Here is a 13,825-nt window from a genome sequence, read left to right as displayed (position 1 = left end):
ACTCTGCAATACCCCCCACACAATACTCTGCAATACCCCCCACACAATACTCTGCAATACCCCCCACACAATACTCTGCAATACCCCCCACACAATACTCTGCAATACCCCCCACACAATACTCTGCAATACCCCCGCACAATACTCTGCAATACCCCCGCACAATACTCTGCAATACCCCCGCACAATACTCTGCAATACCCCCGCACAATACTCTGCAATACCCCCGCACAATACTCTGCAATACCCCCCGCACAATACTCTGCAATACCCCCGCACAATACTCTGCAATACCCCCGCACAATACTCTGCAATACCCCCCGCACAATACTCTGCAATACCCCCCACACAATACTCTGCAATACCCCCCACACAATACTCTGCAATACCCCCCACACAATACTCTGCAATACCCCCGCACCAATACTCTGCAATACCCCCGCATCAATACTTTGCAATTCCCCGGCCAATACTTTTCAATACCCCGGCCAATACTCTGCAATACCCAGAAAATACTCTGGGGAAAAAAATGTGTTTTAACCACTTCCCGCCCACGTCATATGAGGTCCTTGATTTTGTGCAGGGATATCTAAATGATGCCTGCAGCTACAGGCATCATTCAGATATCATTTTTTTCATCCGGCGATTCTCTACACCATAAGAACGTCCCCACTCCCTTCGCCCTCCGGTGCTTCTTCTGACTCACCGCTGCGATCGAAGCCAGGGTCGTTTTTTTTTTTGTTTTTTTTCAGGCTTCCCAGCCTAGAGGTGAGATGTGGGGTCTTATTGACCCCATATCTCACTGTAAAGAGGACCTGTCATGCTATATTCCTATTACAAGGGATGTTTCCATTCCTTGTAATTGGAATAAAAGTGATCAAAACATTTATTTTTGGGGAAAAACATGTCAAACTAAAATAAATAAAGTAAAATGAACAATAAAAATAAAAAATAAATATTTAAAGCGCCCCTGTTCCCGCGTGCTCGTATACAGAAGCGAATGTGTACGTAAGTCCCGCCCACATATGAAAACGGTGTTCAAACCACACATGTGGGGTATCGCTGCGAACGTTAGAGCGAGAGCAATCATTTTGGCCCCAGACCTCCTCTGTAACTAAAAACATGTAACCAGTAAAAACATTTAAAACGTCACCTATGGGGATATGTAGCAGTATACATTTTAGGCCAAATTTATGAAGAAAAATTCATTTTTTGCAAAATGTTATAATAGAAATGAAGAAAAATTCATTTTTTTACAAAATTTTCGTTCTTTTTTCATTTATAGCGAAAAAAATAAAAACCGCAGAGGTGATCAAATACCACCAAAAGAAAGCTCTATTTGTGGGAAAAAAAGGACAAAAATTTCATTGGTTACAGTGTTGTATGACTGAGTTATTGTCATTCAAAATGTGAGAGCACCGAAAGCTGAAAATTGGTCTGGTTATTAAGTGGGTTTAAGTGCCCAGTTGTCAAGTGGTTAAAAAGAGGTAACCCACTTACTCAAGGAAGTTTAAAATGTAAGCCGGCAAGCTAAACACAAATGCCTATCCCTGTGGGTTTGTGGAAACGTGGCGACATCAACACGTCCCTCCACCCCAACGCGTTTCGTCACAATATGACATCGTCCTGGGCCCTGGTAGGTTAATTCCTGTGTAAATTGGCCTTAGTATGTGTATGTATGAACGCGAGTTAGGGACCTTAGATTGTAAACTCCTAGAGGGCAGGGACTGATATGAATGTACAATGTGTATGTAAAGTGCTGCGTAAATTGACTGCCCTATATGAGTACTTAAAATAAATAAAAAAGACAGGATCAAACACAATGCAGAGGATTAACCCCTTTAGGTTCCACAGTGAGTATCACAAGCATGCATTACGGCATATACAGACTGATTTTACTGCTGTGGGTTTAGTAGAGGATTCCTTTAAATATTTTTTTTTCTTTAACTGACTCAGCAGTACACCAGCAGACAAGATGCTGTATGCTGTGCCTGAAATCATGCAGAACTTGTTTGTTTTAGCAGAGAGAAGAACAGAAAAACCACAACAATGTTACATTTCCTCCAAATCTTGTCATTGCAGACACATCCACCTATTCTGTTTAACTGAAGACAGCTTTATTCTAGTTGCCGAGAGTTTATTTCCCCAACATGTTGACAAAGCAGGGACACATCCATAATGACAGCCGCTCACCCTCCTGGAGGTAGTGAGCAATCTGTGGCATGTGCTAAATAGAAACTTTGCTCTAAAGAGCTCAATGTCATTTTTAAAACAAGATTATTAAATCAAGTATTGATTGTCAGTGGGAAAGATGAATAACATGCTGTCAGTTGAGACTGACTGCGGGTTAGAAAGCGAGTGCATGCCTGCATGTCAGTCAGACTTCAGGGGTAATTTGACAGACGTCTATAAGGATTCCCGCACAGATGTTTATACAAATCGCCAAAAGTAGTACAGGAACGCGTCACGCGACTCCGGCCAGTCACAGAGCCGGAGTTCGTGGACCCCGGGAGAAGAGGGTAAGTGACACATAATGGGCTACTATAAGATGCATAGTAGTGCATTATGCTTTACCTTTACAGGGAAACAAAGAGGAAGTAAACAAATCAGGGTTTACCTTCTTTTTAAAGCGGTTGTATACCCTTTGTCTACGGAAAACGCGCACCGTAGACAACGGCGCAGGCGCACTGAAAGGTGGAAAAAGTTCTGAAATATTTATCATTGTCTCATTTTTTCAGGCTGCAGGGGAGAGGAGAAAGCGCACCGACAAGGCTATCTAGCTCCAGCACAATGGTCCCCTGCATACTTTGATTTTTATTGCCTTTATCTCTTCTTTTTCCTCTTTTCTGTTTCTTTAGTCGGGTTCACATGGGCCGAATGTCTAGAGACATTTGCTGGTTCAAAAGAAAACTGACCGACATTCAGGCCATGTGTATGTCGGACGAGCATGCTGGAAAACCGGCAGCCAACTGACTCCCGATCCGCGCTCTCAGCCGATGGCAGTGCTGATTGGATTGTCAGAACACAACAGCTCAGCAGGGGAGATCGCTGTACTACTGTCAGATGGTTAGTACAGTGGCTCTGACCGGAGCTGTTAGTGTTTTCATCCATGCCCTATCATATTTTTTATTATTTAACCCGCGGCTGCACAGTAAAGGCGGAACTGCAGTGATGCAGGGCTGGTGGTGAGAGATGTTATCTCTCTGCTCCTGCGCCCGCCGGTGTTCTATCAGATAGCAGCTTCAGGCCGGGTAGCAGCTTTCTGATGGGTAGCAGTTATGTGATAGATCACTGGCCTGCTGATTGGCCAGCAAGCCCGCCCACTGACTGCTCCCTACCTGGGCGGCGAGTATTCTGCACGCCCGCTCCTGTCACCTCGGCGCTGGGCTCCCTCACAATAGGTTAAGCAGCAGAGTGGGTGGAACAGGCTGTCTGACAGGCAGCAATTTGAAGCCCCCCCTGAAAGTGCCACTCGGCACAATATATAGAGCCATGACATGTCTTCTTTATACTCCTACATACATGTATAGAGCCATGACAGGTCCTCTTTATATTCCTACATTACATACATTTATTGAGCCATGACAGGTCCTCTTTATTCTATATACATGTATAGAGCCATAACCGGTCCTCTTTATACTCCTGTATACATGTATAGAGCCATGACAGGTCCTCTTTATACTCCTATATACATTTATAGAGCCATGACAGGTCCTCTTTATTCTATATACATGTATAGAGCCATAACCGGTCCTCTTTATACTCCTGTATACATGTATAGAGCCATGACAGGTCCTCTTTATACTCCTATATACATTTATAGAGCCATGACAGGTCCTCTTTATACTCCTATATACATGTATAGAACCATGACAGGTCCTCTTTATTCTCCTATATACATGTATAGAGCCATGACAGGTCCTCTTTATTCTCCTATATACATGTATAAAGCCATGACAGGTCCTCTTTATTCTCCTATATACATGTATAAAGCCATGACAGGTCCTCTTTATACTCCTATATACATGTATAGAACCATGACAGGTCCTCTTTATTCTCCTATATACATGTATAGAGCCATGACAGGTCCTCTTTATTCTCCTATATATATGTATAGAGCCATGACAGGTCCTCTTTATACTTCTATATACATGTATAGAGACATGACAGGTCCTCTTTATTCTCCTATATACATGTATAGAGCCATGACAGGTCCTCTTTATTCTCCTATATACATGTATAAAGCCATGACAGGTCCTCTTTATTCTCCTATATACATGTATAAAGCCATGACAGGTCCTCTTTATACTCCTATATACATGTATAGAACCATGACAGGTCCTCTTTATTCTCCTATATACATGTATAGAGCCATGACAGGTCCTCTTTAGTCTCCTATATATATGTATAGAGCCATGACAGGTCCTCTTTATACTTCTATATACATGTATAGAGCCATGACAGGTCCTCTTTATACACCTATATACCGTATTTATCGGCGTATATCGCGCACTATTTTCCCCTTAAAATAAGGGGAAAATCGTGGGTGCGCGATATATACGCCGATAGCCGCTTCCCGCGCTCAGTTTGAAATCCTGCGCCGACATATACCGGGTACATTCGGCCAGGCTCGGCTTCGCTCGTGCTCACGCATAAACGTCACAGAGCGTGAGCGCGAGCTAAGCCGAGCCTTGCCGAATGTACCCGAGTGTACAGCACTCGGTATATGTCGGCGGAGGCGTTCGAACTGAGCGTGGGAAGCGGGGACTCGATGTGAGGCGCGCACTGGAGAAGCCAGGAGGACACCATCGAGGCCGCAGACGGACGCCGGACCGGACGATGGACGCTGGGAAGACACCAAAACTGTAAGTAATAAAATCATATAACTTTTTTTTTTACAGGAATTTCGGGGGCAACATTAGGGGTGCGCGGTATATGCGGGAGCGCGTTATACCGCGATAAATACGGTACATGTATAGAGCCACGACAGGTCCTCTTTATACTCCTATATACATGTATAGAGCCATGACAGGTCCTCTTTATACTTCTATATACATGCATAGAGCCATGACAGGTCCTCTTTATTCTCCTATATACATGTATAGAGCCATGACAGGTCCTCTTTATTCTCCTATATACATGTATAGAGCCATGACAGGTCCCCTTTAGTTATCATGATATAAAATAATGAATGTGGGCCTTTTGGTGAGCGTAATTTTTAATTTTTTGTTTGTTTGAGGGGGGGGGGGGGGGGGGGCCGCATTTCATTCTTGGTCCCAGGCAGCACAATGTCTTGGGATGGCCCTGTGAGTATGACGGCGTTCGTTCTGCTCTGTAGGTGTGGCTTCCAGGACTCATAAAGCCAGGCCACAGGCTGGAGGATATACAATATAAAATAAATAAAGCAAAATAAACAGAAGATAAGCCGAGTACACAAACAATAAATGTCATCATAGTGGTTGTAAAAGTGACGGATTGGGTAAGGATTTCAGACAACCATCACGGTGTATCTATTGTATTTGTGTTGTGAGGTGCCATGGTGTATATTTGCACCAACAATTTCTATCATTTGTTTTGGAGAAGTGTAAGTTTCACTTGACGGTTATTCTTGACGGAATTCCTCTCAAGCCTGCCTTGCATATACACGGTCACACAAAAGCCCGGTGAACTTTTGACTGACGTAAAAGACTACACGAGCCGACAAAATTAAGTTCTATGCTTCCGAGCATCCGTCGAATTGTTTCCGAGCATGCGTGTGTTTTTTCCCGTCGGAAAAGCATACAGACGAACGGTTTTCCCACTGGGATTTTTTCCTGGCGGCAAAAAAAAGATCCCGCTCTCATTTTTTTCCCGGCAGTTTTTCTCTGGGAAAAAGTCAGATGGAGCATACACACGGTTGGGATTCCCGTAAAAAAACTCTCATCGCAGTTTTTCCGACAGGAAAATCAGTCATGTGTACGGGGCATGACATTGGTGGTGATCAGTGGGAAGAATGCTCCCTACAGTGGTGGCCAGAATGCCACCTTTACAGTCATCATGCCTCTGTTTCTGCCAAGTGGTTTTGGAGATGGAACTATGCAGAACCCATCACGTGGGAGGTCAGTTAGCCACAGCTCAAAAAAAACCCTAGCCCACTTCTAGAGGAACCCGAAGGGATCCAAGGCAATCCTGGTTGAGAATGGCTGCTTTAACCACTTAACCACCAGCCGCCGTCTACAAACGGCGGCAAGGTGGTTGCTTAACTGGGGGTCGCCGTTCTGAAACGGCGCCCACCAGAAGCAGTAATGCGCGCCGCTTTGGGCGCGCACACAGAAAATTCTGTGCGCGCCGGGTCTATGAGACCCGGCGCTACACAGATCACGGTAACTGACCGGCAACGCCGGTCTTTTACCATGTGATCGCGCCGTCCAATGACGGCGCGACCACAGGTAAACAAACCGGCGTCATCTGATGACGCCGGTTCCTCCCTCCTCTCGCTGTACCGATCGGTACAGTGTGAGAGGAGAGCGCGGATGGCAGCAGCAGTGTGGGATGGATCTGTGACTATTGCAGTCACAGATCCATCCATCCCTGCTCAGCCATCCCTGCATTAACCCCTGCAATACTCTGCCTTCCCTGCGCAATACTCTGCAATGCTCTGCCTTCCCTGCAATACCCCCGCGCAATACTCTGCAAAACACCCGCGCAATACTCTGCAAAACACCCGCGCAATACTCTGCAAAACACCCGCGCAATACTCTGCAAAACACCCGCGCAATACTATGCAAAACACCCGCGCAATACTCTGCAATACCCCCGCGCAATACTCTGCAATACCCCCGCGCAATACTCTGCAAAACACCCGCGCAATACTCTGCAAAACACCCGCGCAATACTCTGCAAAACACCCGCGCAATACTCTGCAAAACACCCGCGCAATACTCTGCAAAACACCCGCGCAATACTCTGCAAAACACCCGCGCAATACTCTGCAAAACACCCGCGCAATACTCTGCAATACCCCCGCGCAATACTCTGCAGTACCCCCGCGCAATACTCTGCAGTACCCCTTGCGCAATACTCTGCAATACCCCCGCGCAATACTCTGCAATACCCCCGCGCAATACTCTGCAATACCCCCGCGCAATACTCTGCAATACCCCCGCGCAATACTCTGCAATACCTCCGCGCAATACTCTGCAATACCCCCGCGCAATACTCTGCAATACCCCCGCGCAATACTCTGCAGTACCCCCTGCCAGTACTCTGCAGTACCCCTTGCGCAATACTCTGCAATACCCCCCGCGCAATACTCTGCAATACCCCCGCGCAATACTCTGCAATACCCCCTGCCAGTACTCTGCAGTACCCCTTGCGCAATACTCTGCAATACCCCCCGCGCAATACTCTGCAATACCCCACGCACAATACTCTGCAATACCCCACGCACAATACTCTGCAATACCCCACGCACAATACTCTGCAATACCCCACGCACAATACTCTGCAATACCCCACGCACAATACTCTGCAATACCCCACGCACAATACTCTGCAATACCCCACGCACAATACTCTGCAATACCCCACGCACAATACTCTGCAATACCCCACGCACAATACTCTGCAATACCCCCGCACCAATACTCTGCAATACCCCCGCACCAATACTCTGCAATACCCCCGCACCAATACTCTGCAATACCCCCGCACCATACTCTGCAATACCCCCCACACAATACTCTGCAATACCCCCCACACAATACTCTGCAATACCCCACGCACAATACTCTGCAATACCCCCGCACCATACTCTGCAATACCCCCCACACAATACTCTGCAATACCCCCGCACCAATACTCTGCAATACCCCCGCACCAATACTCTGCAATACCCCCGCACCATACTCTGCAATACCCCCGCACCATACTCTGCAATACCCCCGCACCAATACTCTGCAATACCCCCGCACCATACTCTGCAATACCCCCGCACCATACTCTGCAATACCCCCACACCAATACTTTGCAATACCCCGGCCAATACTTTGCAATACCCAGAAAATACTCTGGGGAAAAAAATGTGTTTTAACCACTTCCCGCCCACGTCATATGAGGTCCTTGACTTTGTGCAGGGATATCTAAATGATGCCTGCAGCTACAGGCATCATTCAGATATCATTTTTTTCAGCCGGCGATTCTCTACACCATAAGAACGATCATGGCGGCTGTTCCGCCTCTTGATCGTTCTTACGGGAGGCAAAAAGGGACGTCCCCACTCCCTTCGCCCTCCGGTGCTTCTTCTGACTCACCGCTGCGATCGAAGCCAGGATCGTTTTTTTTCTTGTTTTTTTTCTTGTTTTTTTCCAAGCTTCCCAGCCTAGAGGTGAGATGTGGGGTCTTATTGACCCCATATCTCACTGTAAAGAGGACCTGTCATGCTATATTCCTATTACAAGGGATGTTTACATTCCTTGTAATTGGAATAAAAGTGATCAAAACATTTATTTTTGGGGAAAAACGTGTCAAACTAAAATAAATTAAGTAAAATGAACAATAAAAATAAAAAATAAATATTTAAAGCGCCCCTGTTCCCGCGTGCTCGTATACAGAAGCGAATGTGTACGTAAGTCCCGCCCACATATGAAAACTGAGTTCAAACCACACATGTGGGGTATCGCTGCGAACGTTAGAGCGAGAGCAATCATTTTGGCCCCAGACCTCCTCTGTAACTAAAAACATGTAACCAGTAAAAACATTTAAAACGTCACCTATGGGGATTTTTAAGTAGCGAAGTTTGGCGCCATTCCACAAGCGTGTGCAATATTGAAGGGTGACATGTTGGGTATCTATTTACTCGGCGTAACTTCGTCTTTCATATTATGCAAAAACATTGGGCTAACTTTAATGTTTTTTTTTTTAAAAAGCACAAAACTGTTTTATTTCCCAAAAAAATGCGTTCGAAAAATTGCTGTGCAAATACCATGCGCGATAAAAAGTTGCAACGACCGCCATTGTATTCTCTAGGGTCTTTGCTAAAAAAGCATATATAATGTTTTGGGGTTCTATGTAATTTTCTAGCAAATAAATGATGATTTTTACATGTAGGAGAGGAATGTCAGAATTGGTCTGGGTGTTCCAGAACGCCTGATGGTGCTCCCTGCATGTCGGGCCTCTGTATGTGGCCACGCTGTGTAAAAGTCTCACACATGTGGTATCGCCATACTCGGGAGGAATAGCAGAATGTGTTTTGGGGTGTAATTTGTGGTATGCATATGCTGTGTGTGAGAAATAACCTGCTAATATGAAACTTTTGTGGAAAAAAAACAAAAAAAAAAAAACCTTGATTTTGCAAAGAATTGTGGGAAAAAATGACAACTTCAAAAAACTCACCATGCCTCTTTCTAAATACCTTGGAATGTCTTCTTTCCAAAAAGGGGTCATTTAGGGGGTATTTGTACTTTTCTGGCATGTTAGGGTCTCAAGAAATGAGATAGGCCGTCAGTACTTCAGATGTGATCAAATTGATCAATTTTCAGTAATTGGTACCATAGCTTGTAGACCCTATAACTTTCACCCAGACTAAATAATATCCAAATTTTTTTTTTTTTTTTTTACCAAAGATATGTAGCAGTATACATTTTAGGCCAAATTTATGAAGAAAAATTCATTTTTTGCAAAATCTTATAATAGAAATGAAGAAAAATTCATTTTTTTACAAAATTTTCGTTCTTTTTTCATTTATAGCGAAAAAAATAAAAACCGCAGAGGTGATCAAATACCACCAAAAGAAAGCTCTATTTGTGGGAAAAAAAGGACAAAAATTTCATTTGGTTACAGTGTTGTATGACTGAGTTATTGTCATTCAAAATGTGAGAGCACCGAAAGCTGAAAATTGGTCTGGTTATTAAGGGTGTTTAAGTGCCCAGTTGTCAAGTGGTTAAAGGGGTTGTAAAAGGTTGATTTTTTTTATTTATTTTTTTATATAACAAACATACCATACTTACCTCCACTGTGCAGTTCGTTTTGCACAAAGTGGCCCCGAGCCTCGTCTTCTCGGTTCCCTAGGCGGCTGTCTCGTCTCCTCCCCGCAGGAGCTAATCCCTCTCTGGGAAATGCTCTCCCAAGGGGATTAGTTTGCGGGCGCACTCCCGTGTGATATCACTTAGCGGCCATAGCGCAAAAAATAAAAACCGCAGAGGTGATCAAAAGAAAGCTCTATTTGTGGGAAAAAAAGGACGTAAATTTTGTTTGGGAGCCACGTCGCACGACCGCGCAATTGTCAGTTAAAGCGACGCAGTGCCAAATCGCAAAAAGTGCTCTGGTCTTTTGCCAGCAAAATGGTCCGGAGCTTAAGTAGTTAGAGCAAACCCCGAAAAAAGGGAAACTGCAACATCTGGCCATCTTTTTTTAGTATATCTTGAAGGCATTTAATACCTCGGGAGTCCCAAAGATAATAAGCTTTCAATTATGGCCTGGGGGAAAACTAGGCATGGATCAATTGAGAAGAGGATATTGGAATATGAAGAGTTTTTTGATTTCCCGCCAAGCTATGAGAGTGTTCCTGATTTATTAATTTTTTCAGGTGAGGTGGAAAGGAAGTTAGTTGAGTTCAAACTTCCTTTCAGTCACCACGTGAAACCAACTGGGATTCCAGGCACGTGTTCATATAATGGTTAGTATCAGGGGCGGACTGACCATTCGGGGGCACTCGGGCACTGCCCGAGGGCCCCATGCCACTAGGGGGACCCATCAGGGTTGCCAGCCTCAGTAAAACAAGGGACAGTATGTAAAAACCTGTGTTTTTTTACATCTGTCCCTGAAATGTCCCTTACAGACATCCTTTTGGTCTAAAAATCCCAAGATTATAGCTGCCCCGCCTCTCCAGTACCTTCATAGTGTGTATGTATACTGTATGGCCCCATATTCTATTGCCTGGGGGGCCCATAATCGCTTATTGCCCGGGGGCCCCATAATCTTCTATTGCCCGGGGCCCCATGAGTTGTCAGTCCGCCCCTGGTTAGTATTGTTCTACCAGTCCACACACCCTTTCTCAACCTTTTCAACACAGAGGAACCTTTGAAAGAATTTACCAGTCTCGGCAAACCCCTGCTAAAAGGTACTATATCTACAACCTCTGATACATTAGTGTGATGCTCCATAAGGCCCATACACACGATCGGACCCGATTGACCGGACACTCCGACCGTGTGTATGCTCCATCGGACAAACATTTTCCCTTTTTTCATCGGACAAATGTTAGTTGTGAGAACAGACAAACTTTCTGGCAACAAATGTCCTACGTTGGCTAATCCAATCCAACTAAAGTCAAAAGTACAAACACGCATCCTCAGAACCAATGCTAAAGATCAGACAACAATAGCAGAAGTTGTCCAAAGGGTGGCGGTAAAGAGCAGAAAAAACACGTAGTACATCTATTACGTCACTACATTCGTGTTTGTTGGCTGTCGTGTGTATGCATACCATGTTCATGGACAACGCCCTTCGGAGCAAAAAACACAGAAAAGTCAGTTGGAAGTCCGATCGTGTGTATGAGGCTTTACACTTTGGTTATTGGGAAGAATTGCCTCCTTACAGATATCTAAAGAGATCAATGGTGTCAGTGGGAAGTTGAGGGGCAGAAATTGGCCATTGCTCAAGGAACCCCTAACAACCTCTGGAGGAACCCTGGTTGAGAATCCTTGTTCTAACAGGTCTACGAAGACAAGTTGGGTTATATTTTCTGACATCTGCTAAATTCACACCAAGCTAAAATGTAAGCTAGTAATCTGCCCCTGTTTATTGAATGCCCCAAAAATGGCTGTCAGGATGTGCAGGGACTTATCATTTCTCAACAATCGCAGGGATAAATGGACCAGTTAAAGATACAGTACACATACCTGAAGAGGATCCTGCAGCAGCGTTTACAGATGGGCCTCATTTTTTGATTCTGATGCCAATCACTCACAGACCACGTAGAGCAACATAGAGGGAAACGTAGAATCGATTGTCTTCATGCAGCAGACCTGTGAGCAACAGAGAGGAGCACCATGAGAACTAAAGTAACTCTCCTCTGGAAGATCAATAGACACCCTTGCAGCAAAGTACAATAAAGCCTTGGAGTGCGAGCATAATTTGTTATAGAAACATGCTTGCAATCCAAAGCACTTGTATATCAAAGCAAATTTCCCCATAAGAAATAATGGAAACTCAAATGATTTGTTCCACAACCATTTATTCAGAGGTCCTTCAGTTTATAGTCCATATAAAAAGATTATAGCAATGCGATAGGTTGTGTAACCATAAAATGTCCATCCACAAATGGAAGCCTCCCCAAGGGGATTAGAAGCAAAATCCAGCAGGAGCTACAGAGTATAAAAGAGAAGAGAGGCGCCTCTAAGTGTACCAATCTGTTGCTAAATGTTTTACCTTCAGTAAATGTAACCATATTGCTACACTAAGGCCCCATACACACGACCAAACATGTATGCTGAAACTGGTCCGCGGGCCAGTTTCAGCAGACATGTTCGGTCGTGTGTAGGACCGAGCGGACAGAATTCCAGCAAACATTTGCCCGCCGGGCCTTTTCCCAGCGGACAAATATTCCTGGACTTGTTTTAAAACAGTCCGCTGGAATCCTGCCCGCTCGGACATGTTCGGTCGTCTGTACAGACCTACCGTACATGTCCGAGCGCCCGCCATCCCTCGCATGCGTCGAATGACTTCGACGCATGCGTGGAAGCATTTAACTGGCAGGCCCGCCCACGTCGCCGCGTCATCGTCGCGGCGAGGCCGCGGACACGCCCTGCGTATTGTTTACGCGCGGATTTCTGTACGATGGTTAGTACAGCCATCGTACAGAAATCCCCAGGCAGACATGTACGGTGAAAACGGTCCGGCGGACCGGTTTCATCGTACATGTTTGCCCGTGTGTACGCTGCCTTAGAAGCGCCTCTATTCACTTTTATACTCAGTTGTGACATGATGCTACTTGTATATCAAGACATCGCTTGTATATCAAGTCAAAATGTATTAAAAAATTTGGCTTGACTTGCAAACCAAGTTACTCTCAATCCAAGGTTTTACTGTAGTAATGATGTGTCTGCATATGACGGTTCCTCTCCCAGCCATCTGACTGCTTCTCTGTTTGCAATTGCAACAGGGCAAACACAACAAAATGGACTCAAGGATGCCATCACAATGATAAATGTCTACCAGATTACAAATCTGCTTCATTGGGAGATACGGCTACAATAATACAACAAAATACAACAAAATTAATATTAGCAATTATACATCAACAAATACAACCTTAAAAATCGTTGTCAAAAAGTCCTAAAAACTTGTATTGGTAAGGCATTCAACCACCAATGTGCTGAACATTGTTCTAGATGTGTTGGTGAATGGTAGCATAACAGAAGATATGGTCATGAGTCCGCAGAGACATGTAAAGTTGAAATTTGAATTCTCAGTCTTGGTGGCCAAGTCTGTACATTTTGAGCTCTGTGATGTCCAGTCTGACCCGCAGGGGCGATATGTTTTTCTTTCCGTTAAACTATATGGTGAACCTTTTCTTTTAAAGGCATTTTCTGTACCTCCCCCATTTTGCTCTGCTATAGTTACAGGCTTGCTGTATATGACTCGTCATCCTTCGATTCAGGCGGTGTGGTTGGGGGATTTTAATATCACGCTTAACTCAGCACTAGACAAACTCTCACCATCACCACTACCTAATACAGCTCCAACTCACACTAGATTCTCCCGACTTATCGCCTCCTTTAATCTCACCGATACCTGGTGCTTTAAATTCCTGCACGGGCTGAGAAACTCCTGTTTCTCAGCCACT

The 13,825-nt window shown here is 44.8% G+C and overlaps 1 protein-coding gene across 2 annotated transcripts in view; it reads right to left on the bottom strand.

The window, feature by feature from the left end:
* The window catches only part of ST3GAL5 (ST3 beta-galactoside alpha-2,3-sialyltransferase 5), a 153,532-nt gene that overhangs the window by 59,802 nt on the left and 79,905 nt on the right, over nt 1–13,825 (bottom strand). For both annotated transcript variants that reach the window (XM_040335243.1, XM_040335242.1), the window contains exon 2: nt 11,880–12,005. Coding sequence is in view for 1 of the 2 variants with exons in the window: in XM_040335242.1 (XP_040191176.1) it covers nt 11,880–11,920 (41 nt within the window). In the remaining variant the exon portion in view is untranslated. The remainder of the gene's footprint in view (nt 1–11,879; nt 12,006–13,825) is intronic.

The sequence above is a fragment of the Rana temporaria genome, chromosome 1 (assembly GCF_905171775.1).
Source record: "Rana temporaria chromosome 1, aRanTem1.1, whole genome shotgun sequence".
NCBI lineage: Eukaryota > Metazoa > Chordata > Amphibia > Anura > Ranidae > Rana > Rana temporaria.
This window is presented reverse-complemented; position numbering and strand designations above follow the sequence as displayed.